At 48.4% G+C, this 26068-nt stretch overlaps 1 protein-coding gene across 2 annotated transcripts in view; it reads right to left on the bottom strand.

Annotated features, from left to right (window-relative positions):
* The window catches only part of LOC137335696 (GDNF family receptor alpha-2-like), a 259802-nt gene that overhangs the window by 6779 nt on the left and 226955 nt on the right, over positions 1-26068 (bottom strand). For both annotated transcript variants that reach the window (XM_068000997.1, XM_068000998.1), the window contains 3 exons: positions 20631-20740; positions 16483-16617; positions 14209-14393 (listed from right to left, as the gene is read on the bottom strand). In XM_068000997.1, the coding sequence (XP_067857098.1) occupies positions 14209-14393; positions 16483-16617; positions 20631-20740 (430 nt within the window). The remainder of the gene's footprint in view (positions 1-14208; positions 14394-16482; positions 16618-20630; positions 20741-26068) is intronic.

The raw sequence follows: 26068 nt of genomic DNA, 5'->3' as shown, positions 1-26068 counted from the left end.
TAGGGATGATGGATGAGCAATAGTACTATCAACTGAGCAAAGCCAACATTTGAATACTTAAAGAATGAACATTTTTCTTGTTATAGTAGATGTTGGCACCCTTGGCAGACATGAATTTAGCCAATGGAACTTGAAACACACAAGGAACCAGCAATGGCAGATCCTGTCTGGTTGGTTCTCTGTTGCTGTTGTGGAGGTATTAGGTAGCTCACATAGCGAGTTGCCCTGATGAATGCAAACTGACTTGAGAAATTACTTTGAGCTTCTGACTTATATTATCTCCATCACAAACATCGCCTACCTCCACCTCCGTAACATCGCCTGCTTCCACTCCAACTCAGCCTATCAGCCGCTGAAACCCTCGTCCATGGCTTTGACATCTCCAAATTCAACTATTCCAATGCTCTCCTGGCCGGCCTCCCATCTTCCACCCTGTGTAAACTTCAGCTCATCCAAAACACTGCTGCCCATATCCTACCCTGCATCAAGTCTCGCTCAGTCATCACCCCTGTGCTCCTGACCCACATTGGTTCTCGGTATTCCAATGTTTCAAATTTTTACATTAAAGGCACTATATATATGCAAGTTGTCATTGTTATTGTTGTTGAACTCTCTGTTCCTTTGACTCTGGCTTCTTGTGCATCCTGCCCTCACTTTGCCACACAATTGGTGGCCGTGCCTTCAGCAGTTTAGGCCCCATGCTCTGGAATTCCCTCCCTGAACACCTCCACCTCCCTCTCCTCCTTTAAGAGCCTCCTTAAAACCCACCTCTTTGACCAAACTTTTGACCACCCCTCCTAATGTCTTCTTCTTTGGCTCTGCATCCATTTTTTGATTGCACCCCTTTGGGATGTTTTTCTACACTAAAAGGCACGATAGAAAACCAAGTTCTTGCTGTTGCACAATGGTAATGAACTGACCAGTCTCTGGTGAGGTCTGAAAGGTAGCGGCAGTGTATAGTCACTAACGGCACCCAGGATAGAGCAGGTAAGACTTCTTACCCTCTTCTAAAACAATTACTTCTTCAATTGTTACTTTAACGAGTTAGCTCAGTCCCAAACAGAATAAACGTGTCATCTGTAAACACTGAAGGCTTTATCACAGTGCCAAATCCTTGTAACTGCTATTTTGAAATGGGTAAAATAAGAGGCAGCTAATTTATGCTCCACCTTGAGCTTCACTCCATTTCAGGGCATAATTAATGCCCAAAAATGTAAATCAGACTTGAAGCACAGTTGTGAACTGGATCATGATCTGAAACCAATGCAAAGTATATCAACATGCAAAAATATATTGCAATGCTGTGCAACCCAGAATGACTCTTACAATATGGAACAAAACCCAGAATGTGTAGAGGGGGACTGGTGTGCCGTTTAGCCATTTGTATAGCTGTAAGAAGTGACTGCATTTCAGCAAACACATTAATTGTGATCACTGTTGGTTGCAAAATTGGGCAAATAAAAATTTGCTTGGTACATGCCTCCTTCACTGCGACCATCGTTCCTCAGTCTCCAGGCCCCAGTAACTCACTCCCGGTCCTACCTAGATTCCATTTGTCTGCAGCCAGGCTCTCTTGTGCTGGGCTGTCACTCTGATTGCCAAGCTCTCCTCTAGAGGTTTGCATGGTGTGCTTTCTGTCTGCTGGTTTGTCTGCTTAGAGATATCATTAAATCATTTTCTATTATGTTCCCAATCCCTCTTGACTAGCGAGGTCTGGTTGACCTTCTTTCTGATCTACCCGTGGGGATGCAAATGTGATATTTTGTCCCGGGACATTGCTTCTTTGTTTGATGACGTCTCCAATGAGCAGTTCTGACCCTCAATGCTGTAATTGCAGCCTTTTGGTCTGAGGGTTTTCTCTCCATTATCTTCTGTATTTCTCTTCAAGCACAGGCTCACTTTTAATTATCATCATCAACACCATTTGCTTCTTATTCAAGTCAGGAGTGACTTTTAATCCATGAGACAGCGTTATCAAAAGACACCATCTCACTTTGAACCTACAGTCTGACAGAAAGGGATTCAGAAAAAGCAAACCATCACCCATAGGAAACATAGGAACAGAGGTCAATCAGCCCCTCGAGCCTGCTCCGCCATTCAGTGATCTGTAACTCCACTCAATCTACCCGCCCTGGTTCAGTAACCCTTAATACCCTTGCCTAACAAAAATCTATCAATCTCAGTTTTTAAATTTACAATTGACCCCCAACCTCAACAGCTTTTTGGGGGAGAGAGTTCCAGATTTCCACTCTCCTTTGTGTGAAGAAGTGCTTCCTGACATCACCCCTGAACAGCCTAGCTCTAATTTTAAGGTTATGCCCCCCTTGTTCTGGACTCCCCCACCAGAGGAAACGGTTTCTCTCTATCAATTCTATGAAATTCTTTATTCATTTTAAACTCCTCAATTAGATCACCCCTTAATCTTCTAAACTCAAGGGAACACAAGCCGAGTCTGTGCAACCTGTCCTTTAAGCATCAGAAGCTACCAGATACTTCAAGTGAAGTACGCAGTGTGTTGGGAGTTGGCATACACCGTATTGGCAGATCGTTAGCACAAAGGTCTGAGGCCACGATTCCCCACATCATTCGTTCACGCTCGCTGCCATGACACTGGAAATGCCAAGTGGGGGGCCAAAGCCGAGATTTTCTGATCAGCTGAATATGGGTACGGTAGCGTAGTGGTTATGTTACTGGGCTAGTAATCCTAGAGGCCTGGACTAAAATCCAGAGTCACGAGTTCAAATCCCGCCACGGTGGCTGGCGAATTTAAATTCAATTAATTAAATAAAAATCTGGAATTAAAATACTAGTATCAGTAATGATAGCCATGAAACTACTGGATTGTCGTAAAAACCCATCTGGTTCACTAATGTCCTTTAGGGAAGGAAACCTGCCGTCCTTACCCGGTCTGGCCTATATGTGACTCCAGACCCACAGCAATGTGGTTGATTCTTAATTGCCCTCTTAGGGATGGGCAATAAATGCCGGCCTTGCCAGCGACGCCCACATTCCGTGAACGAATTAAAAAAAAAGATAAAGACGATCGGTGAATCAAGGCTCAATCGCTTTCCAAAAAGGGAGAGAAAGAAATACGAGAGGAAGTCAACCTCGCTCACTCCTCTACACCATTGAGCAGTATTGGCAGAGGGCTGGCAGCAGCTTGCCCACCCACCCTCTCAGCCATTTACTTAAGAGGTCTATCTTTTCCTCACGGCCACGCCCTTGTTGGAGACAACAGGGTCGGTGGGGGGGGGAACTTTAACCCTCCGCTGGGCGGGAATAAATTAGTTAAAATCGAGCGGCTGCATTTCCTTTCCCGCCTGTTTCCGAATTTAACGGCGTTGGCTTTGGCAGCGGATGTGGCACCTGCTGGGCTCAGGCGGGAGCCTCGTGCGTAAATGCTAATCGGGGTCCCATGACGTCAATAGGGTATTTCAGCGGGGCCTGAGCGGGGAAGTCGCCGCAGCTTTCTCGCCAGGCTGAAGCAGGTGGGAAGGATGAAGAGGCACCTCCAGGCCCCATAAGGAAAGTTGCGGCCTTCCCTGCCACAGACTCTAGCCCCCCCCATCTCCTCCCCTCCTGTAAGACCCTCCCAACAACCCCATTTCCTTGGAAGTTGGCGGGCGGCCAAGGTTTGCTGGATGTTTACCTGCTGGCAGCTACTCTGCACCTTCTTAATGCCCATTATGGGTGGGAAGTGCACCAGAGACATTGAAATGTTGCCCGGGAATTAAATACCTCAGGCCTGAACTTAGGCCAGTGAGTGCGTTTCGCACTTGACCTCAGCCCTTTCATATGACATTGTCTTACGTTTTTCAATCTGGCCCAGTTGGTTGTGAAAAATGTCTTCTCTTACTTTTAGGATGGAAGGGTCCTTTGTAAAATAAGTTTGTGCTCGCTCAGCCCAGTTCCAAGTGAACGTGCGCCCCAGGCATGAAGCTGATTTTTAATCAGAGCTCACTAAGAGATGCCAGACTGCCAATCTGGTGGGGGGGCGCGGGGGGGGGGGGGAGGGGGAGTGGTCGAGAAGGCGGCAACTTTCCTTATGGGGCCAGGAAGGTCCCACAATCAGCAATCTGATAATTACTGGATTATCTGCTTTTCAGTGTTGGTTGAAGGATAAATATTGGCCAGGACACCAGGGAGAAATCCCTCTGTTTTTCTTCGAAATGGTGCCATGGGATCTCTTACATCCTCCTGAAAGCAGTCGGGGCCTTGGTTTAACGTGTCATCTGAATACGGCACCTCTGACAGTGCAGCAGTTTCTCAGTGCTGCACTGCAGTATCAGCTTAGATTATGTACTCAAGTCTCTGGAGTCGGGACTTGAGCCCACAACCTTCTTACCCAGAGGTGCGAGTGCTACCCACTGCACCACAGCTGACGCCTATAATATTTAAAAAGAGGGGCTGGGGCTGACATTCTTTAAGATGCAGACATGTTTGAAAGAAACCCGCGCTCAGTGTTTAATAGAAAGATATCTGCACCTCTTTGTAACAAATATACTCTCCACACAAAGAGATTGTTTTGCACTGAAGGACCTGCCCGACTGTTCCATACATGCACCCTCCCCAGTGTGCCTGAAATATCAAAGTAGACTGCCATTGCTCCTCTTGTGCACTCCAGTAGCTGTAATCCGAATTTTATTCCCAATTATAAGAGGCATTTTGTGCAGTCAAACTCATAAAACATTTGTTGTTCCAGGGCAAGTTATGGGATGCATAATTCCACTCCCAATGTTATTAATAGTCTCTCCTCACATGACACGATGCTCTGACAGCCTGGTCAAGTGTACCAGCACCGCGCATTAAAAACATTACACTGTTGATTTCTTCTTGCAAATGAATTACGTGTTGCGTGAAAAATATCCTTGTCAGGATTTCATTGCCTCACTCCACCGCCTCTGTTCATCCACTGTCTCTCAGCTTCACTCTTAGCTAAAACCAGCTGTCGGCGACGTTAACGTGCAAACTCATGACATTTTGGCACGACACTCCTCCATCTGCTATTTTAACGGAGGTGCGACCAGTTTTTAAAATGTTCGACACTTCTATTCTCTCTGGAGTTTAGAAGGATGAGAGGTGATCTCATTGAGACATATCAGATTCTGAGAGGGCTTGACAGGGTAGATGCTGAGAGGCTGTTTCCCCTTGGCTGGAGAGTCTAGAACTAGGGGGCATAGTCGCAGGATAAGGGGTCAGCCATATAAGACTGAGATGAGGAGGAATTTCTTCACTCAGAGGGCTGTGAATCTTTGGAATTCTTTACCCCAGAGGGCTGTGGATGCTGAGTCGTTGAGTATATTCAAGGCTGAGATAGATAGATTTTTGGACTGTCGGGGAATCAAGGGGATCGGGCAGGAAAGTGGAATTGAGGTTGAAGATCAGCCATGGATCTTATTGAATGGCAGAGCAGGCTACTCCTTATGGCCTACTCCTGCTCCTATTTCTTATGTTGTTATGTTCTTCTGTTCTAATTCACCTCTTCCTTTGCTGCTTGGCTCCCGGTCCGGCAAGGCCTCAGTTTTAAAATCACCCTGTGTTCAAATCCCTCCATGGCCTCATTCCTCCCTATCTCTGCAACCTCCTCTGCGCTCCTCCAATTCTGGCCTCTTGTGCATCCCTGATTTCCATCGCTCCACCATTGGTGGCCGTGCTTTCAGTTGCCTAGGCCCTAAGCTCTGGAATTCCCTCCCTAAACCTCTCTGCCTCTCTCAACCTCCTTTAAAACGCTCCTTAAAACCCACCACTTTGACCAAGCTTTTGATTACCTGTCTTAATATGTGGCTCGGTGTCAAATTTTGTTTGTTAATTCTCCAGTGAAGCGCCTTGGGATGTTTTATTATATTAAAGGCGCTACATAAATGCAAGTTGTTGTTGTTGCTTGTTTCTGTAATTTGTCATAATTAAATGCACATAAGTATGTAAACAATATATTTTAAGAATAAATAACCTGCTGCGCGATTGGATCTGCGATTAATGACGTGCAGATTTGCTAAATGTTTAGAATCATAGAATCATAGAAACATAGAAAATAGGAGCAAGAGTAGGCCATTCGGCCCTTCGGGCCTGCTCCGCCATTCAAAATGATCATGGCTGATTGTCTAACTCAGTACCCTGTTCCCGCTTTTCCCCCATATCCCTTGATCCCTTTAGCATTAAGAAATATATCTATCTCCTTCTTGAATACATTTAATGACTTGGCCTCCACTGCCTTCTGTGGTAGAGAATTCCACAGATTCACCACCCTCTGAGTGAAGAAATTTCTCCTCATCTCGGTTCTAAATGGCACACCCCGTATCCTGAGACTGTGACCCCTGGTTCTGGACTCCCCAGCCATCGGGAACATCCTCCCTGCATCTAGTCTGTCCAGTCCTGTTAGAATTTTATGTGTTTCGATGAGATCACCTCTCATTCTTCTAAACTCTAGTGAATATAGGCCTAGTCGACCCAATCTCTCCTCATACGTCAGTCCTGCCATCCCAGGAATCAGTGGTAAACCTTCATTGCACTCCCTCCATGGCAAGGAAATCCTTCCTCAGATAAGGAGACCAAAACTGCACACAATACTCCAGATGTGGTCTCACCAAGGCCCTGTACAACTGCAGTAAGACATCCCTGTTCCTGTACTCAAATCCTCTTGCAATGAAGGCCAACATACCATTCGCCTTCCTAACTGCTTGCTGCACCTGAATGCTCGCTTTCAGCGACTGGTGTACAAGGGCACCCAGGTCTCGTTGCACCTCCCCTTTTCCCAATCTATCACATTCAGATAATAATCTGTCTTTCTGTTTTTACAACCAAGGTGGATAACCTCACATTTATCCACGTTATACTGCATCTGCCATGTTCTTGCCCACTCACCCAGCTTGTCTAAATCACATTGGAGCCTCTTTGCACCCTCCTCACAGCTCACATTCCACCCCAGCTTTGTGTCGTCTGCAAGCTTGGAAATGTTACATTCAGTTCCCTACATTCAGGATCGAACTATTGTTGAAAATTATTTTTGTTCCATGCCCCTCTTTCCTTAGGGCTGTATGAATCAGAAATTGTTCTTTGACTTCAATCTGTAAAAGCCAATGTCACTATTTCAGTGCCAACACTGCTGCAGCTGAAAGATCTCCTATTTATAGATCCTACTCATTGATGAATTACACCACAGTACTCGGCGTATATGAGAGCACCACTGTTTACGGATATGGGAGCGTCGCAGTTATGGTCCTTGACCAGCAGTTGTGAGTTCAAATCCCAGCATGGCAAGTTTTGACATTGAATTCGATAAATATGGTAATGTGGGCTGGCACAAGAGAAAAAATAATCACAAAAGCTGCCAAATTGTTGTAAAAACCCAACCTGCTCACTACCGTGTCAGTTATGGCTCAGTGAGTAGCACTCTTCGCTTCTGAGTCAGAAGGCGATGTGTTCAACTCCCACTCCAAGGACTTACGCACAAAAATCTGGGCTGACACTCCCAGTGCAGTACTGAGGGAATACTGACTGCTGGAGATGCGGTCTTTCAGATGAGACGTTAAACTGAGGTCCTGTCTGGCCTCTCAAGTGGACGTAAAAGATCCCACGGCGACTATTCCAAAGAAGAGCAGGGGAGTTCTTCCCGGGGTCCTGGCCAATGTTTATCCCCCAATCCCTCCCCACAACCAACAACACTTCAAAAAAAAACAAATAATCTGGTCATTTATCACATTGCTGTTTGTGGGACCTTCCTGTGTGCAAATTGGCTGCCGCGTTTCCCACTTTACAACAGTGCCTACACTTCAAAAAAAGAAGTAAAGTGCTTTGGGACGTCATGAGGTCGTGAAAGACGCTATGTAAATGCAAGTTCTTTCTTTAATATCCTCAGGGAATGGTCTGTACCACCAGTTGGGCCTACGTGTGACACCAGTCCATACCACATGGTTCATCTTCATGCCCTCTGAAGTGGCCAGCCAGAAATATAATCACAACTGCTACCCAAGAAGAAGGTCCACCCCTATTTCAGGGCAACCAGGGATAGGCCATAAAGGCGAGCCTGCCAGTCCGATTCCCGAGAACAAATAAAAAAAATAGATGCGCACGAGCAGAGTGTCGTTTGTACCGGAGATGTGCAGCTGCGCCTAGCGCATGTCCTTTGGGTGTCACGAATCTTCCTTCACAAGTTCTTATGCACAATTAACTTACATTTTCTAATCAAACAATTCATAAATCGGGTAGGGGAACGAGTCTCCCACTGGAAACACTAGTTTCTACTTTTTAATAGTTGACCTCACGTGTCGTTGCTTGCGGGTGGTTTGGAGAAGGGCCGTGACCTTTCGCCGAGGACCACGCCTGTCACTTTAAGGCTGCTGCTCAAGTACTCCCTGTGGAGAAGCGGTGCGTGGGTCCTGAGGTGAATTAGAGGCTAGCTCTTGATGTTGGAAGTTTCTCCTGCTAGGCAGCAGTTTGGCTTCTCCCCCACTGTTATCTCGACAACATCAGCACGTTATTTCAAGGTTGGGGAAAACCCCCCCAGGAAAGGACTGTTTCTCATTCCCTTTTGTAAAGTTTGTTTTTTTAAGATCGCTGTATTGTGATTTGTTGGCGCTCTCTAAAAATTGTGGCGTCTGAAATGCAATGGCTGCTCTCAGAACTTTAAAAAGAAACGAGCATGTTTTGCCCACTGGTAGCCTGAGGCGTGGTTGAGATGTTTTTGCTGCTAACCAGGCCTGTCTCTTTAAGGGCACTGATTCACATAAGCAAATCCAAGTAATGGTACACAGCTGAGATCACTAACTGACTGTAAATTTCAGGCTGCAGCTCAATGATTGGCTTTCCTTCTTATTTTTTTTAAGATTGCTTTGCATCTATAACGAAGTGCAAAACATCCGGGCCTGGAGGTTCCACCGTGGACGCAATCCGGAACTTAGACCTGAAAATACGGCCGATGTCACACGCCCATTGTGCCGATGTCAAGGTACGACCCAATATCCTCCCAATCTCATTAGAATTTGCCCAAACTTAAGATGGACACAAGTCAGCATAAACAATTGGGGCGCAGGAAAAGCTCCGAACCCACACTCGTGTGTTTCTTCTTTGAGTCTTATGATTTAAGTTTCAACTCATTTAACCATCCTTTGTGCACATCAGGGCGCAGTGCGTTTAAGAAACTGCAATCGGGGAAGCGTTTCAATTTTTAATGAGACTTATGCTTATGCCAGAAGAAGGCATTAAAAGAAACAGAAATTACAAGGGCAGGTCTCGTAGAATCGTTGAAATTTGTGGCACAGAAGGAGGCCATTCGGCCCATCGTGTCTGTGGCGGCCGTAAAAGAGCTATCCAGTTTAATCCCACTATCTAGCTCTTGGTCCGTAGCCCTGTAGGTTACGGCACCTCAAGTGCACATCCAAGTACCCTTTAAATGCGGTGAGGGTTTCTGCCTCTACCACCCTTTCAGGCAGTGAGTTCCAGACCCCCACCACCCTCTGGGTGAAATATCTCCTCAACTCCCCTCTAATCCTTCTACCAATTACTTTAAATCTATGCCCCCTCATTAGTTACCTCTCTGTTAAGGGAAATAGGTCCTTCCTATCCACTCTATCTAAGCCCTTCATAATTTTATATACCTCAATTAACTCTCCTCTCAGCCTTCTCTGTTCCAAAGAAAACAACCCCAGCCCATCCAATCTTTCCTCATAGCTAAAATTCTCCAGCCCTGGCAACATCCATGTAAATCTCCTCTGTACCCTCTCTAGTGCAATCTTTCCTATAATGTGGTGACCAGAACTGTACGCAGTACTCTAGCTGTGGCCTAACTAGTGTTTTATACAGTTCTAGCATAACCTCCCTGCTCTTATATTCTGTGCCTTGGCTAATAAAGGAAAGTATCCCGTATGCCTTCTGAACCACCTTATCTACCTGTCCTGCTACCTTCTGGGATCTGTGGACATGCACTCCAAGGTTCCTCTGATCCTCTACACCTCTCAGTATCCTATCTTTTATTGTATATTCCCTTGCCTTGTTTGCCCTCCCCAAATGCATTATCTCACACTTCTCTGGATTAAATTCTATTTGCCACTTTTCCACCCACCTGACCAGCCCATTGATATCTTCCTGCAGTCTACAGCTTTCCTCTTCACTATCAACCACACGGCCAATTTTTGTATCATCTGCAAACTTCTTAATCATGCCCCCAACATTTAAGTCTGAATCATTGATATATACCACAAAAAGAAAGGGACCTGGTACTGAGCCCTGCGGAACCCCACTGGAAACAGCCTTCTGGTCACAAAAACACCCGTCGACCATTACCCTTTGCTTCCTGCCGCCGAGCCAATTTTGGATCCAACTTGCCACTTTCCCTTGGATCCCATGGGCTTTTACTTTTCTGACCAGTCTGCCATGTGGGACCTCGTCAAAAGCCTTGCTAAAATCCATGTACACTACATCAAACGCACTACCCTCATTGACTCTCCTTGTTACCCACTCAAAAAATTCAATCAAGTTATTCATCACGACCTTCCCTTAACAAATCCATGCTGACTGTCCATGATTAATCCGTGCCTTTCTAAATGGCGATTAATACCGTCCCTCAGAATTTTTTCCAATAATTTGCCCACCACCGAGGTTAGGCGGATGGGCCTAGAATTACTCGATCTATCTCTTTCTCCCTTCTTGAACAATGGTACAACGTTAGCAGTCCTCCAGTCCTCCGGCACCACGCCTGTAGCCAGGGAGGCTTAGAAAATGATGGTCAGAGCCTCAGCTCAGAAGCCTTGCTTCTCTTAACAGCCTGGGATACAATTCATTCGAGAGTGGTGTTTTATCCACTTTCAAAGATGCTAAACCCCTTAATACTTCCTCTCTCACGATGTTTATCTCATCCAATATTTCACATTCTTCCTCCTTAACTACAATGTCTGCATCGTCTCCCTCTTTCGTGAAGATGTGATGTGGAGATGCCGGTGATGGACTGGGGTGGACAAATGTAAGGAGTCGTACAGCACCAGGTTATAGTCCAACAGCTTTATTTGAAATCACAAGCTTTCGGAGCTTTGCCCCTTCGTCAGGTGAGGAAAGAGCAAAGCTCCGAAAGCTTGTGATCTCAAATAAAGCTGTTGGCCTATAACCTGGTGTTGTACGACTCCTTACACTCTTTTGTGAAGACAGACGCAAAGTATTCATTAAGAACCATACCCACATCTTCCCCCTCCACACACAGGCTACCTTTCTGGTCTCTAACAGGCCCTAATCTTTCCTTAGTTATCCTCTTGCTCTTTATGTATCTATAAAACATCTTTGGGTTTTCCTTGATTTTACTTGCCAGTACTTTTCCATGCCGCCTCTTTGCTTTCCTAATTTCCTCTTCAATTCCACCTCTGTACTTACTATATTCCTCGAGGCTTTCTGCAGTATTGAGCTCTCTGTATTTGACATAAGCTTCCCTTTTTTGCCTTGTCCTACCCTGTATGCTTCTTGACATCCAGGGGACTCTTGATTTGGAAGTCCCACCCTTTATCTTTGTGGGAACATATTTGCTCTGAACCCTCACTCTCTCCTCCTTGAATGCCTCCCGCTGCTCTGACACTGATTTACCTTCAAGGAGCTGTTTCCAGTCCACTTTGGCCAAATTGTATCTCAGCTTTGTAAAATTGGCCTTTCCCCAATTGAGGACTTTTACTCCTGTTCTACCTTTGTCCTTTTCCATAACTACGCTAAATCTAACTGAATTATGATCCCTACCACAAAAAGTCTCAGTGAGGATAATTTTTAAAAAGAAACGTTCAAAAAATTGCAATTGGAAGACCAGAAGAGCGACTGAAAATCTGGTTGCAATGTTGAGAGACCCTCGAGAGAGCGCAATTGAAGGATAATCACGTTTGAGAGTCGGGGCCTGGCCAGTTTGGTGGGCGGAAATTCGTTTGGTTCATCAAACGGACGTAAAAGGTCGAGGAGACTTGGGCGTATTGTAGTTACGCGGGTAACTCACATACGCCCAAAATTCCGCGATCTTTTAAACCACGAGATTGGTTTGCGTCCAGGTTGCGCATATCATTGGACGCAAATGTGGAGGCAACTCCAGGCTCTGGTGTGTGATGCCTGGAGTGTGACGGCCACACACTCTTCACAAGCATTTTTCAAAAAATCTAGTGAGATATCATGTATCGCAATTGTAATTATCGATAAATTAACTGATGGAACATGATATCTGTTGTTTAGCAAAACCGCAGCACAGGTTGCAGTGTTTCCAAACACTTTAGAGCCGTGTTTGGCCTTTGACTCGGATGTAGGAGAGGTACACAAGAAAGTGTTTAAACCTGCACGGAAATATTGCAGTCAAAACCGGGAACTCTGTGATTTAAGGATGGCCATGCCTGCAGCGACTAAAAGAACAAATCCATGATTTATATGCAGGTTATGTAAAAGCTCATATCTAAGTTTGCCGATGACACAAAGATTGGTGGCATTGTAAGCAGTGTAGATGAAAACATAAAATTACAAAACGATATTGATAGATTAGGTGAATGGGCAAAACTGTGGCAAATGGAATTCAATGTAGACAAATGTGAGGTCATCCACTTTGGATCAAAAAAGGATAGAACAGGGTACTTTCTAAATGGTAAAAAGTTAAAAACAGTGGATGTCCAAAGGGACTTAGAGGTTCAGGTACATAAGTGTCATGAACAGGTACAGAAAATAATCAATAAGGCTAATGGAATGTTGGCCTTTATATCGAGAGGACTGGAGTACAAGGGGGCAGAAGTTATGCTGCAGCTATACAAAACCCTGGTTAGACCGCACCTGGAGTACTGTGAGCAGTTCTGGGCATCACACCTTCGGAAGGACATATTGACCTTGGAGGGAGTGCAGCGTAGGTTTACTAGAATGATACCTGGACTTCAAGGGTTAAGTTACGAGCAGAGATTACTCAAATTGGGGTTGTATTCTCTAGAGTTTCGAAGGTTAAGGGGTGATCTGATCAAAGTTTATAAGATATTAAGGGGAACGGATAGGGTGGATAGAGAGAAACTATTTCCACTGGTTGGGGATTCTAGGAGTAGGGGGCACAGTCTAAAAATTAGAGCCAGACCTTTCAGGAGTGAGATTAGAAAACATTTCTACACACAAAGGGTAGTAGAAGTTTGGAACTCTCTTCCGCAAACGGCAATTGATACTAGCTCAATTGCTAAATTTAAATCTGAGATAGATAGCTTTTTGGCAACCAAAGGAATTAAGGTATATAGGCCAAAGGCAGGTATATGGAGTTGGATCACAGATCAGCCATGATCTTATCAAATGGCGGAGCAGGCACGAGGGGCTGAATGGCCTACTCCTGTTCCTATGTTCCTATTAACTGGGTTTCGTGAAGTCGGTGGCGGTTGCAGGTGTACAGCACCTGACCTGCACACAGCCAACAGCACCTGCAGACCCACCTTTGCCCCTCCAGATTACTCCTCTTCCCCATCCTCAAAGCACAGACCCCTGCTGGGATAGAGATTAACAGCCATTGGCTGTCCTTTAGTGCCTCGACCAAAAGCCCATTCTTAAGTGCGATGTTGCACGGTGGATGTAGGCAGGCATTCGACCATGAAAGGCACACCAGCTGAATCCAGTCTAATTCCACCAAGGTGGAAGCAGATCCAATAATAACTTTCAAAAGGGGAAATTGGATAAATACTTGAAGGGGAAAAATTTGCAGGGGTATGGGGTAAGGGCAGGGTATTGGTTGGGACTAATTGGATAGCTCTTTCAAAGAGCCAGCACAATGGGCCGAGTGGCCTCCTTCTGCACTGTATCATTCTATGATTCTATGAATCCTGTTCTCACATAGCTGGGTCAAAATCCTGGAACTCCCTACCTAACAGCACTGTGGAAGCACCATCACCAGACGGACTGCAGCGGTCCAAGAAGAAGGCCCACCACCACCTTCTCAAGGGGCAACTAGGGATGGGCAATAAATGCCAGTCTTGTCAGTGACGCCCGCATCCCGAGAATGAATAAAACAAAACATAACGTCCACCAGCGTGCACTTTCAACACAGGATAGTTTAGGAGCCGAAACGCTGGATGATTTTATCCTTCGCAGTCCAGGGTATTTTGGAGCAACTACAACTAATGCCTTCCTGCTCGGATCAACACAGACCTGGCCTGTGTGGCACACTTACTGCCCTGCCTTTACTACCTGGGCCATCAGAGGACGCTACGACATGTTGGTTCCATATTTGGGCAGAAGGGTTTGTACCTGCAGGTCAGAACAGACAGAGAGAATGTTAGCGTCGTCTGCAGTGGTGATCTCCTTAATGTGGTCGGAAGGCTGGGCACTCTCAACTGTCTTCTCTGTCTTCAGCAGTGAGGTGGCCAGAGTGGGCAGGCTTGTCTTCCACATGTTCACATCGGTCCCGTTCCCGAAAGCTTGCATTGCATTTCCTTCAAAAAAACACATTTAAGAACAACTGTCATGAAAGAGGTCACCACGTTCTTTTTGTGAATTCAGCTCATAAACATAAATGTGAAAGAAGTGTACTGAATTACACCTGCTGCATGTTATCTGATGAAAGAACTTTTTTTTCGCATCTGCAACAACAGCTTGCATTTACACAGCGCCTTTAATGGAGTAAAATGTCCCAAGGCGCTTCACAGGAACATTATCAGATGAAATTTGACACCAAACCACATAAGGAGATGTTAGCACAGGTGACCAAAAGCTTGGACAAAGAGGTAGGTTTTAAGGAGCGAATTAAAGGAGGAGAGAGAGGCTGAAAGGTTTAGGGAGGGAATTCCAGAGCTTCGGGCCCCGGCAGCTGAAGACATGGCCGCCAATGGCGGAGCGATTAAAATCGGGGGATGCGCAAGAGGCAAGAATTGGAGGAGCGCAGAGATCTCGGAGGGTTGTAAGGCTGGAGGAGGTTACAGAGATAGGAAGGGGCGAGGCCACGGAGGGATTTGTACACAAGGTTGAGAATTTTAAATTCGAGGCGTTGCTGGACTGGGAGCCAATGTTGGTCTGTGAACACAGCGGGTGATGGGTGAACGGGACTTGGTGCGAGTTAGGGTATGAGCAGCAGAGTTTTGGATGAGCTCAGGTTTACGGAGGGTGCAAGATGCAAATGCTTTGATTGTTTTTGGACTTCTTTTCAAACTTCTTAGTCTTGTCTCCTCTGTTGGGTTTTATATATAGGAGCATAGAGTACAAGAGTAAAGAAGCAGTGATAGATTTCTACAACACAATGGTTGGGACACAGTTGGTGTGCTTTGTGTGGTCTTGGATGGCCAATTATAGAAAGGACATTAAGGCCATAGAAATGCTCCTTATTGACGAGGACACTGGGCAGAATATTCCACAGTTTTCAAATTTAAAAGATCCCCTGGAGGTTAAGCAATGTGCTGTGCAGATCTCCCCCCAGGCCTGCTCACCAGTACTCGTGTCTCCATAGCAACAGACAGACACCTGTCCACAGTCCTTTTCCTCTGCTTCGCAACAGAAATGTGTTCACTGAGTTGGAATTGTTGGAACTCGGCTTGAGCGACAGAGTTAACTCACTGGATAGACTTCCCAGTGGAACGATTAACTGTGCTCCTAATAAGGCTGCATTCCCCTGAGCCTGTATTATTGTACATTTATAAAGGTTAGTCTGGTTTTACATATACCGATACACAACGTTCCTCATTTAAAGATGTTTGTCTATCTAAAGTATTTACTGAGCTGGGAAAAAAATACTATTCATATTGGAGGGGGACTTTTTACGATATAGTGGTTGGAATGTGGAACTCGTTACCGTTTGGAATGGTTGAGGCGAATAGCATAGATGCATTTAGGGGAAGCCAGATAAACACATGAGGGAGAAAGGAATAGAAGGATATGGTGATAGTGTCGGATGAAGAGGGGTGGGAGGAGGCTCGTGTGGAGCATAAACACTGGCATAGACCAGTTGGGCCAAATGGCCTGTTTCTGTTTCTATGTAACTTTTCCAGTCAGGGGCAGCTATAGGGGAATTGGGGTTCAGTGGAAACTTAGACAGTTGAAGCTTGGCTGCAGCCCTCCATTAAGAGTCCTCCGCAAGCGAGAGGGCACGGGCACAATTAATGTTCTGAAACTGGGCGCCAAATCGTGACCTCCCTGCCCAGTTCCCGATATGTGTTTCCAGCAAGCCACACGTGCAAACTGGTACAGCGTACAGTTAGATACAGTACCAACCTCTTCATAGGCTGCTCACAGGACACCATCGGAGACTTGGAACTGCGTTGTGCAAATCACTAAGCATTTGAACAATTATCAAAGATTGCTCTGACACTGCCCCCATCCACTGAGGTAAAATTGTGCTTACGTTTTTTCCTTGCTATTTATGAGTTGCCATGGGAAGAAGACATGAATGCCTAAGGCGCTGCCACTGGCAGCTTTTCATATATTAAGTAAACCTGAGCCTCAGGGACTTGTGGGGATTGGAGCTGAAAATACTCCTTTCAGAGAGCTTGACAAGCAAAGCACAATACGGGAGCCCCACGCCCAACTGCTTACTGAGGCAGATGTTCTCTTTGAAATAGTTCAGAAACTTGTCGCATTCTTCCTTCTGGTTCCCACTGCCACTACACGTGCACCACGGTGCTACCACAATATCGGTCGTGTCAATGTAGTTTGGGGTCATGTCAGTTCCTGCGGGGGGGGAAGGAAAGAGGCAGAATGAAAACAAACCGAACTGATTTATCTGGAGGACTTGCATTTATATCGCGTCTTTCACACCCTCAGGACGTCACAAGCCCTTCACAGCCAACTAATTATGTTTGAAGTGTCGTCACTGTTGTAAGGTAGGGAAATGCAGCAGCCAATTGACGCACAGCAAGATCCCACAAAGGGCAATGAGATAAATGACCAGATAATCCGTTTTTTCAGGTGTTGGTTGAGGCCACCGATGGGGTGGGGGGATGGGGTGGTGGGGGGGTGGAGATGAACGGGAGGCCGGTGTGCAGGCTGGCAACAGCCCTCAGGTAGGTCCTGGGATGGGGGGAGGAGGTGAACGGGAGGGCAGTGAGTGTAGGCCGGCAGCAGGTAGGTCCTGGGATGGGGGGAGGAGATGAACGGGAGGGCAGTGAGTGTAGGCCGGCAGCAGGTAGGTCCTGGGATGGGGGGAGGAGATGAACGGGAGGGCAGTGAGTGTAGGCCGGCAGCAGGTAGGTCCTGGGATGGGGGGGCGTGGTGAACGGGAGGGCAGTGAGTGTATGTCGGCAGCTGAAGGGTCCTGGGATGGCGGGGGGGAGGGTGGTGAATGGGAGGGAGGTGCGTGGGCCAACTGCAGGCAGGTCCTGGGATGGGGAGGGGTGGCGGCGAACGAGAGAGCAGCCAGCATAGGCCGGCAACTGGTTAGGCCGCTGGAAACCCGGAAAAACTAGTCAGTTTGCACTAGTTTTTCACCAATTTTGGATGTAATGCAGGGAAATGCAGCAGCCAATTAACGCACAGCAAGATCCCACAAAGGGCAATGAGATAAATGACCAGATAATCCGTTTTTTCAGGTGTTGGTTGAGGCCACTGATGGGGTGGGGGGATGGGGTGGTGGGGGGGTGGAGATGAACGGGATGGGGGGGGAAGGAGTGGAGGCCGGCAGCAGGTTTTATAGCCCTGATTAGCATACGCAAGAGGCCTAACGCCTGTGTCAGTCGGCCGCCTGGGACGCCTAAACACTGCTCGTTCCAATTCTGTGTTGGGCACACTTCCGGGGTGAATCCGGCATGGGACACGGCACCCCGAAATTGATCGTTTTTTTGCGGCCGTTTTATGCCCGAGAATCGGACGCAGAGCGTTCTGCCCCCCCCCAGGGACTTTTATATATACACAGGGAATACCTCAGCACTGACAGGCCAGGACTGGCATCTAAACATCACGACTGTGCCTCAGCCCGTGGATTCGATCAGCCCGTGACAGAAATGAAAATCAAGCCGCCTTAAGATTTTTATATTTTTTTCGACGAAATATCTCAACGGGAAACGTACGGCCGGCAGAATTTGAGAAAGATCAGCACGAACCCGAGGGGGCTGAGTCGAAGAATAACTTGCTTTTTAGAAGAGGAATTTAATTCCGCGGGCGTATTCCTGGATTAAACGGAAGGCTGCCACCTTCAAAGGAGCAATTTCTCGCTCAAGCAATTTGCTTGAGAACTCCTTCCCGCGGATGAAATCGAAGCTTTCATCCACGTTGCTGGAATGCACTCAGTGCACCTCTCGCCCGGCAGAAGTAGAGACGCCTTTGAAGTTTTCTGCTCAGCTTATTATTTGCCTGAATTTGTAAAATAATTCCGTTTAAAGCCCTTTTGGTGAACCGGGCTCTTCAAGTGTTCTTTATTCACAGAGCGTCACACAAGATGCTGAGCTTTATTGATTGCTAATAAAAAGACAAATGGCAGTGCAGCCCTAAACTGGAGAAATAGACCACATCCTGCAGGCAGCAAGTCCAAGCCGATATATATATATATACAGTAGACTTTCTAAGTTAGGAACGTCAATTTTAAAAATTTTATAAAGGTTGCAATTTTCAGTTTATTTTGCCTTTCAGAATCAATCCGACAGGGAGAGTTATTTTTAAAAGCCTTATACAACCGGCTCCCCCATGGATTAGTTGTCAAAGACGAGACAGGAGGAAATGGAGATCCTGGTCTCTGTCTCGCCTCAGTCGGGACGGCCGTGAGCCTGCTCACAAATGGCCTCAGAGCCCCTGAGGCGGAGTCGGAGAGGGGGGTGGGGGGGAGGGAAAAAAGAAATCAACCGGGGTTCCCGCTCCTGATCGCTATCTTATCAGCCCCACAGCCGGAAACTTCACATCAGCACAGGATCAGACCCACCACCACCCGCCCCCCCCTCCTCGTGGTCAAATAACTGACGTGAAGAACAGCACTGGGGCGAGGCACTGGTGGGCCGCTCACGCCCGTGGAACTGCATGCCGTCAGAGACAAGAGGAGAGGATCAGCAACACGCAGAAAAAAAAACTGACTGAATGCATTTTTATTCTCGGGTGGCATCTTCTATTTAAGTTGTTTCACTTTCTCGCCCCTTCTGTTTTTTTTTCCTGTCTCTAATGTCAGGCATTAACCACGGTCTCAGACCAGGCTTCCCTGAACACTGCTCTGAAACTGGCTGCTGGGAGGGGACTGGTCGAAAAGAAAGAACTTGCATTTATGTGGCACCTTTCACGACCTCAGGATGTCTCAAAGCCAATGAAGTACTTCTGAAGTGCAGTCACTGTTGTTTTGCAGGAAACGTGGCAGCCAATTTGTGCACATCAAGCTCCCACACAAACAGCAATTAAATGATGACCAGATAATCTGGTTTTAGCAATGTTAATTGAGAGATAATTATTGGCCAGGACACAGGGGAGAATTCCTCCCACTCTTCTTCGAAATAGTGCCAGGGGATCTTTCACATCCACCTGAGAGGGCAGACGGGGTCTTGGTTTAACATCACATCTGAAAGACTGCACCTCTGACAGTGCAGCGCTCCCTCAGTACCGTACTGGGAGTGTCAGGCTGCAGTTACGTGCTCCTAGTCTCTGGAGTGAGACTTAAACTCACAACCTTCATGACTCAAAGGGCAAGAGTGCTACCCACTGACCCACAGCTGACACCAATAATTCTCTTTCCTTCAGTGTGGGGAGCACCAGGCCTCCAATTGGCGTCTCTGCATAGCTGGGTCCATCTTATATCTTGCACTGTGAACCAAATATACACTCTTCTAATTTTCAGTCACGAGAGGGGAAAAGTCATGTGTTACCACTGCGACTTAACTGCCCGACTGGTTTACACGAGTGAAAATTAACTAGAAAGCACTCTGTGTTATGAGCAGATGACTCATGCAGGAGCTCAGAATACATTACCCTACTTTAAATGGGTTAACCCACCCCCACTATAAAAGCAGGCGGAAAAATGGCAGCAGCGAATGTAATCATGAGATTTTTCAATAACAATTTTCGTTTAAAAGTGGAAAATTACAAGATCGAAAGAGAAGAAAGAACTTGTATTTCTATAGCACCTTATTAGGGTTTCAGGAAGTCCCAAAGTGCTTTACAGCCAATGAGTTACTTTTGACGTGCAGTCGCGATTATTATGCATGCAAATTTGGCAGCCATTTTGTCCAAAGTAAGATCCCATAATTGGCAAATGAGATGAATGTCCAGTTAATTGGTGGTGGTGGGTGAGGGATGGATTTTGACCAGGACACCAGGGCCTGCTCTTCTTCAGATGGTGCCACGGAATCTTTTATATCCACCTAAGCAGGCAGACAGGGCCTCGGGTTAACATCTCATTTGAAAGCCGGCTCCTCCCACAGTGCGGCACTCCCACAGTGCTGCACTGGAAGTGTCAGCCTAGATATTGTGCTCAATTCTCTGTAGGGTTGCCAGCCCTCCAAGATTGCCCTGGAGTCTCCAGGAATTAAAGATTAATCTCCAGGTCACTGCTGCGAGCAAAACCCAGGAGAAAAATCACAGGGGCAGTTGAAAAAAAAACTGTGTTTTTATTTTTCGTTTGCTTTGAACACTTTCACTTATTAGTTATAAAAATATTGGAGATGGGGGGGAAAGGCCATTTGACTGAGAGTCAAGAATCATCCAGTCGGGTAACAAAGAGTCTGTTCATTTCCCACTGCCACTGGGGCTCTCCGAATCTCAGAGTCATTACTCACCGATGAGCCCCGAGAAGGACAGCAAGCAAGCCGCATAGTTCTCTCGGAAACAGCCACTCACTGATTGCGTGGAGGGTTGGCAGTTTGACAGGAAGTCTGCCAGTCTCGACCTGCAGAATGAAACAAACAACCTGTCAGTTAGTTTCCTGATCGGGGTTTGGATATCCCGGCCCCGCTACTTCCATCACTGAAGAAGCTGAAAGGGCACCGGAAGGTTCGCGGAGGACATCGGAAATGTTTACCGTGCAGCTTTACGTGGGATTGGCAGTCCGCAAAGATGCGACTTGGATCGAACGGAAAACAGAAGGGAAGATGGAGGGAGAATCTGCGGGAGGGCAGTGAGAATCTGCGGGAGGGCAGTGAGAATCTGCGGGAGGGCAGTGAGAATCTGCGGGAGGGCAGTGAGAATCTGCGGGTGGGCAGTGAGAATCTGCGGGAGGGCAGTGAGAATCTGCGGGAGGGCAGTGAGAATCTGCGGGTGGGCAGTGAGAATCTGCGGGAGGGCAGTGAGAATCTGCGGGAGGGCAGTGAGAATCTGCGGGAGGGCAGTGAGAATCTGCGGGAGGGCAGTGAGAATCTGCGGGTGGGCAGTGAGAATCTGCGGGAGGGCAGTGAGAATCTGCGGGAGGGCTGTGAGAATCTGCGAGAGGGCAGTGAGAATCTGCAGGGGAGGCAGTGAGAATCTGCGGGCGGGCAGTGAGAATCTGTCGGAGGGCAGTGAGAATCTGTAGGACGACAGTGAGAATCTGCAGGAGTGGCAGTGAGAATCTGCAAGAGGGCAGTGAGAATCTGTAGAGGGCAGTGAGAATCTGTAGAGGGCAGTGAGAATCTGTCGGAGGACAGTGAGAATCTGCGGGAGGGCAGTGAGAATCTGCGGGAGGGCAGTGAGAATCTGCGGGAGGGCAGTGAGAATCTGTCGGCGGGCAGTGAGAATCTGCGGGAGGGCAGTGAGAATCTGCGGGTGGGCAGTGAGAACCTGTAGGAGGGCAGTGAGAATCTGTCGGTGGGCAGTGAGAATCTGTGGGTGGGCAGTGAGAATCTGCGGGAGGGCTGTGAGAATCTGCGAGAGGGCAGTGAGAATCTGCAGGGGAGGCAGTGAGAATCTGCGGGGGGGCAGTGAGAATCTGTCGGAGGGCAGTGAGAATCTGTAGGACGACAGTGAGAATCTGCAGGAGTGGCAGTGAGAATCTGTAGAGGGCAGTGAGAATCTGTAGAGGGCAGTGAGAATCTGTAGAGGGCAGTGAGAATCTGCGGGAGGGCAGTGAGAATCTGTCGGAGGACAGTGAGTATCTGGAGAAGAGCAGTGAGAATCTGCAGGAGGGCAGTGAGAATCTGCGGGAGGGCAGTGAGAATCTGCGGGAGGGCAGTGAGAATCTGGAGCAGAGCAGTGAGAATCTGTCGGAGGACAGTGAGTATCTGGAGCAGAGCAGTGAGAATCTGCAGGAGGGCAGTGAGAATCTGCGAGAGGGCAGTGAGAATCTGCAGGGGAGGCAGTGAGAATCTGCAGGGGGGCAGTGAGAATCTGCGAGAGGGCAGTGAGAATCTGCAGGGGAGGCAGTGAGAATCTGCAGGAGGGCAGTGAGAATCTGCGGGAGGGCAGTGAGAATCTGCGGGAGGGCTGTGAGAATCTGCGAGAGGGCAGTGAGAATCTGCAGGGGAGGCAGTGAGAATCTGCGGGGGGGCAGTGAGAATCTGTCGGAGGGCAGTGAGAATCTGTAGGACGACAGTGAGAATCTGCAGGAGTGGCAGTGAGAATCTGTAGAGGGCAGTGAGAATCTGTAGAGGGCAGTGAGAATCTGTAGAGGGCAGTGAGAATCTGCGGGAGGGCAGTGAGAATCTGTCGGAGGACAGTGAGTATCTGGAGAAGAGCAGTGAGAATCTGCAGGAGGGCAGTGAGAATCTGCGGGAGGGCAGTGAGAATCTGCGGGAGGGCAGTGAGAATCTGGAGCAGAGCAGTGAGAATCTGTCGGAGGACAGTGAGTATCTGGAGCAGAGCAGTGAGAATCTGCAGGAGGGCAGTGAGAATCTGCGAGAGGGCAGTGAGAATCTGCAGGGGAGGCAGTGAGAATCTGCAGGGGGGCAGTGAGAATCTGCGAGAGGGCAGTGAGAATCTGCAGGGGAGGCAGTGAGAATCTGCAGGAGGGCAGTGAGAATCTGCGGGAGGGCAGTGAGAATCTGCGGGAGGGCTGTGAGAATCTGCGAGAGGGCAGTGAGAATCTGCAGGGGAGGCAGTGAGAATCTGCGGGGGGGCAGTGAGAATCTGTCGGAGGGCAGTGAGAATCTGTAGGACGACAGTGAGAATCTGCAGGAGTGGCAGTGAGAATCTGTAGAGGGCAGTGAGAATCTGTAGAGGGCAGTGAGAATCTGTAGAGGGCAGTGAGAATCTGTAGAGGGCAGTGAGAATCTGTAGAGGGCAGTGAGAATCTGCGGGAGGGCAGTGAGAATCTGTCGGAGGGCTGTGAGAATCTGCGAGAGGGCAGTGAGAATCTGCAGGGGAGGCAGTGAGAATCTGCGGGGGGGCAGTGAGAATCTGTCGGAGGGCAGTGAGAATCTGTAGGACGACAGTGAGAATCTGCAGGAGTGGCAGTGAGAATCTGTAGAGGGCAGTGAGAATCTGTAGAGGGCAGTGAGAATCTGTAGAGGGCAGTGAGAATCTGCGGGAGGGCAGTGAGAATCTGTCGGAGGACAGTGAGTATCTGGAGAAGAGCAGTGAGAATCTGCAGGAGGGCAGTGAGAATCTGCGGGAGGGCAGTGAGAATCTGTCGGAGGACAGTGAGTATCTGGAGCAGAGCAGTGAGAATCTGTCGGAGGACAGTGAGTATCTGGAGCAGAGCAGTGAGAATCTGCAGGAGGGCAGTGAGAATCTGCGGGAGGGCAGTGAGAATCTGTCGGAGGGCATTGAGAATCTGTCGGAGGGCATTGAGAATCTGCGGGAGGGCAGTGAGAATCTGCGGGAGGGCTGTGAGAATCTGCGAGAGGGCAGTGAGAATCTGCGAGAGGGCAGTGAGAATCTGCAGGGGAGGCAGTGAGAATCTGCGTGTGGGCAGTGAGAATCTGTCGGAGGGCAGTGAGAATCTGCGGGAGGGCAGTGAGAATCTGCGAGAGGGCAGTGAGAATCTGCAGGGGAGGCAGTGAGAATCTGCAGGAGGGCAGTGAGAATCTGCGAGAGGGCAGTGAGAATCTGCAGGGGAGGCAGTGAGAATCTGCAGGAGGGCAGTGAGAATCTGCGGGAGGGCAGTGAGAATCTGCGGGAGGGCAGTGAGAATCTGCGAGAGGGCAGTGAGAATCTGCAGGGGAGGCAGTGAGAATCTGCGTGTGGGCAGTGAGAATCTGTCGGAGGGCAGTGAGAATCTGCGGGAGGGCTGTGAGAATCTGCGAGAGGGCAGTGAGAATCTGCAGGGGAGGCAGTGAGAATCTGCGTGTGGGCAGTGAGAATCTGTCGGAGGGCAGTGAGAATCTGCGGGAGGGCAGTGAGAATCTGCGAGAGGGCAGTGAGAATCTGCAGGGGAGGCAGTGAGAATCTGCAGGAGGGCAGTGAGAATCTGCGGGAGGGCAGTGAGAATCTGCGGGAGGGCAGTGAGAATCTGCAGGGGAGGCAGTGAGAATCTGCGTGTGGGCAGTGAGAATCTGTCGGAGGGCATTAAGACTCTGTGAAACGGCAGTGATATTCTATAGGATGGCAGTGAGAATCTGCGGGAGGGCAGAGAGAATCTGTAGGAGCGCAGTGAGAATCTGTAGGAGCGCAGTGAGAATCTGTAGGAGGACAGTGAGAATCTGTAGAGGGCAGTGAGAATCTGTAGAGGGCAGTGAGAATCTGTAGAGGGCAGTGAGAATCTGCGGGAGGGCAGTGAGAATCTGCGTGTGGGCAGTGAGAATCTGTCGGAGGACAGTGAGTATCTGGAGACGAGCAGTGAGAATCTGTCGGAGGACAGTGAGTATCTGGAGCAGAGCAGTGAGAATCTGTCGGAGGACAGTGAGTATCTGGAGCAGAGCAGTGAGAATCTGTCGGAGGACAGTGAGTATCTGGAGCAGAGCAGTGAGAATCTGCAGGAGGGCAGTGAGAATCTGCGGGAGGGCAGTGAGAATCTGTCGGAGGACAGTGAGTATCTGGAGCAGAGCAGTGAGAATCTGCAGGAGGGCAGTGAGAATCTGCGGGAGGGCAGTGAGAATCTGTCGGAGGGCATTGAGAATCTGTCGGAGGGCATTGAGAATCTGTCGGAGGGCATTGAGAATCTGTGGGGGAGGCAGTGAGAATCTGCGTGTGGGCAGTGAGAATCTGTCGGAGGGCATTAAGACTCTGTGAAACGGCAGTGATATTCTATAGGATGGCAGTGAGAATCTGCGGGAGGGCAGAGAGAATCTGTAGGAGCGCAGTGAGAATCTGTAGGAGCGCAGTGAGAATCTGCGGGAGGGCAGTGAGAATCTGCGGGAGGGCTGTGAGAATCTGCGAGAGGGCAGTGAGAATCTGCAGGGGAGGCAGTGAGAATCTGCGTGTGGGCAGTGAGAATCTGTCGGAGGGCAGTGAGAATCTGCGGGAGGGCTGTGAGAATCTGCGAGAGGGCAGTGAGAATCTGCAGGGGAGGCAGTGAGAATCTGCGTGTGGGCAGTGAGAATCTGTCGGAGGGCATTAAGACTCTGTGAAACGGCAGTGATATTCTATAGGATGGCAGTGAGAATCTGCAGGAGGGCAGAGAGAATCTGTAGGAGCGCAGTGAGAATCTGTAGGAGGACAGTGAGAATCTGGAGCAGAGCAGTGAGAATCTGCAGGAGGGCAGTGAGACTCTGCGGGAGGGCAGTGAGAATCTGTCGGAGGGCATTGAGAATCTGCGGGTGGGCAGTGAGAATCTGCGGGTGGGCAGTGAGAATCTGCGGGAGGGCAGTGAGAATCTGTAGGAGGACAGTGAGTATCTGGAGCAGAGCAGTGAGAATCTGCAGGAGGGCAGTGAGACTCTGCGGGAGGGCAGTGAGAATCTGTCGGAGGGCATTGAGAATCTGCGGGTGGGCAGTGAGAATCTGCGGGTGGGCAGTGAGAATCTGTCGGAGGGCAGTGAGAATCTGCGGGTGGGCAGTGAGAATCTGCGGGTGGGCAGTGAGAATCTGTCGGAGGGCAGTGAGAATCTGCGGGGAGCAGTGAGAATCTTTTCGGAGGGCAGTGAGAATCTGCGGGGGGGCAGTGAGAATCTGTGGGGAGCAGTGAGAATCTGCGGGGAGCAGTGAGAATCTGTAGGAGGGCAGTGAGAATCTGCGGGGGGCAGTGAGAATCTGTAGGAAGCTGTCTCATCGTTGCAGTGAGAATGATACCATGGAGAGATAATTCCCTAAAAAACATTAATCTATCTAGAAGTGGCAATTTCATTCCTTAATTAACGCTAGGATGTAATGGATTTTGTTCCCAGAACTAATTTTCAGGTGGTTAAAGGGTGATTTGATTGAGGTGT

This window comes from Heptranchias perlo, chromosome 20, assembly GCF_035084215.1.
Source record: "Heptranchias perlo isolate sHepPer1 chromosome 20, sHepPer1.hap1, whole genome shotgun sequence".
NCBI classification, from domain to species: domain Eukaryota; kingdom Metazoa; phylum Chordata; class Chondrichthyes; order Hexanchiformes; family Hexanchidae; genus Heptranchias; species Heptranchias perlo.
Note: the sequence above shows the minus strand (reverse complement) of the source record. Positions and strands in the feature narration are given on the sequence as shown.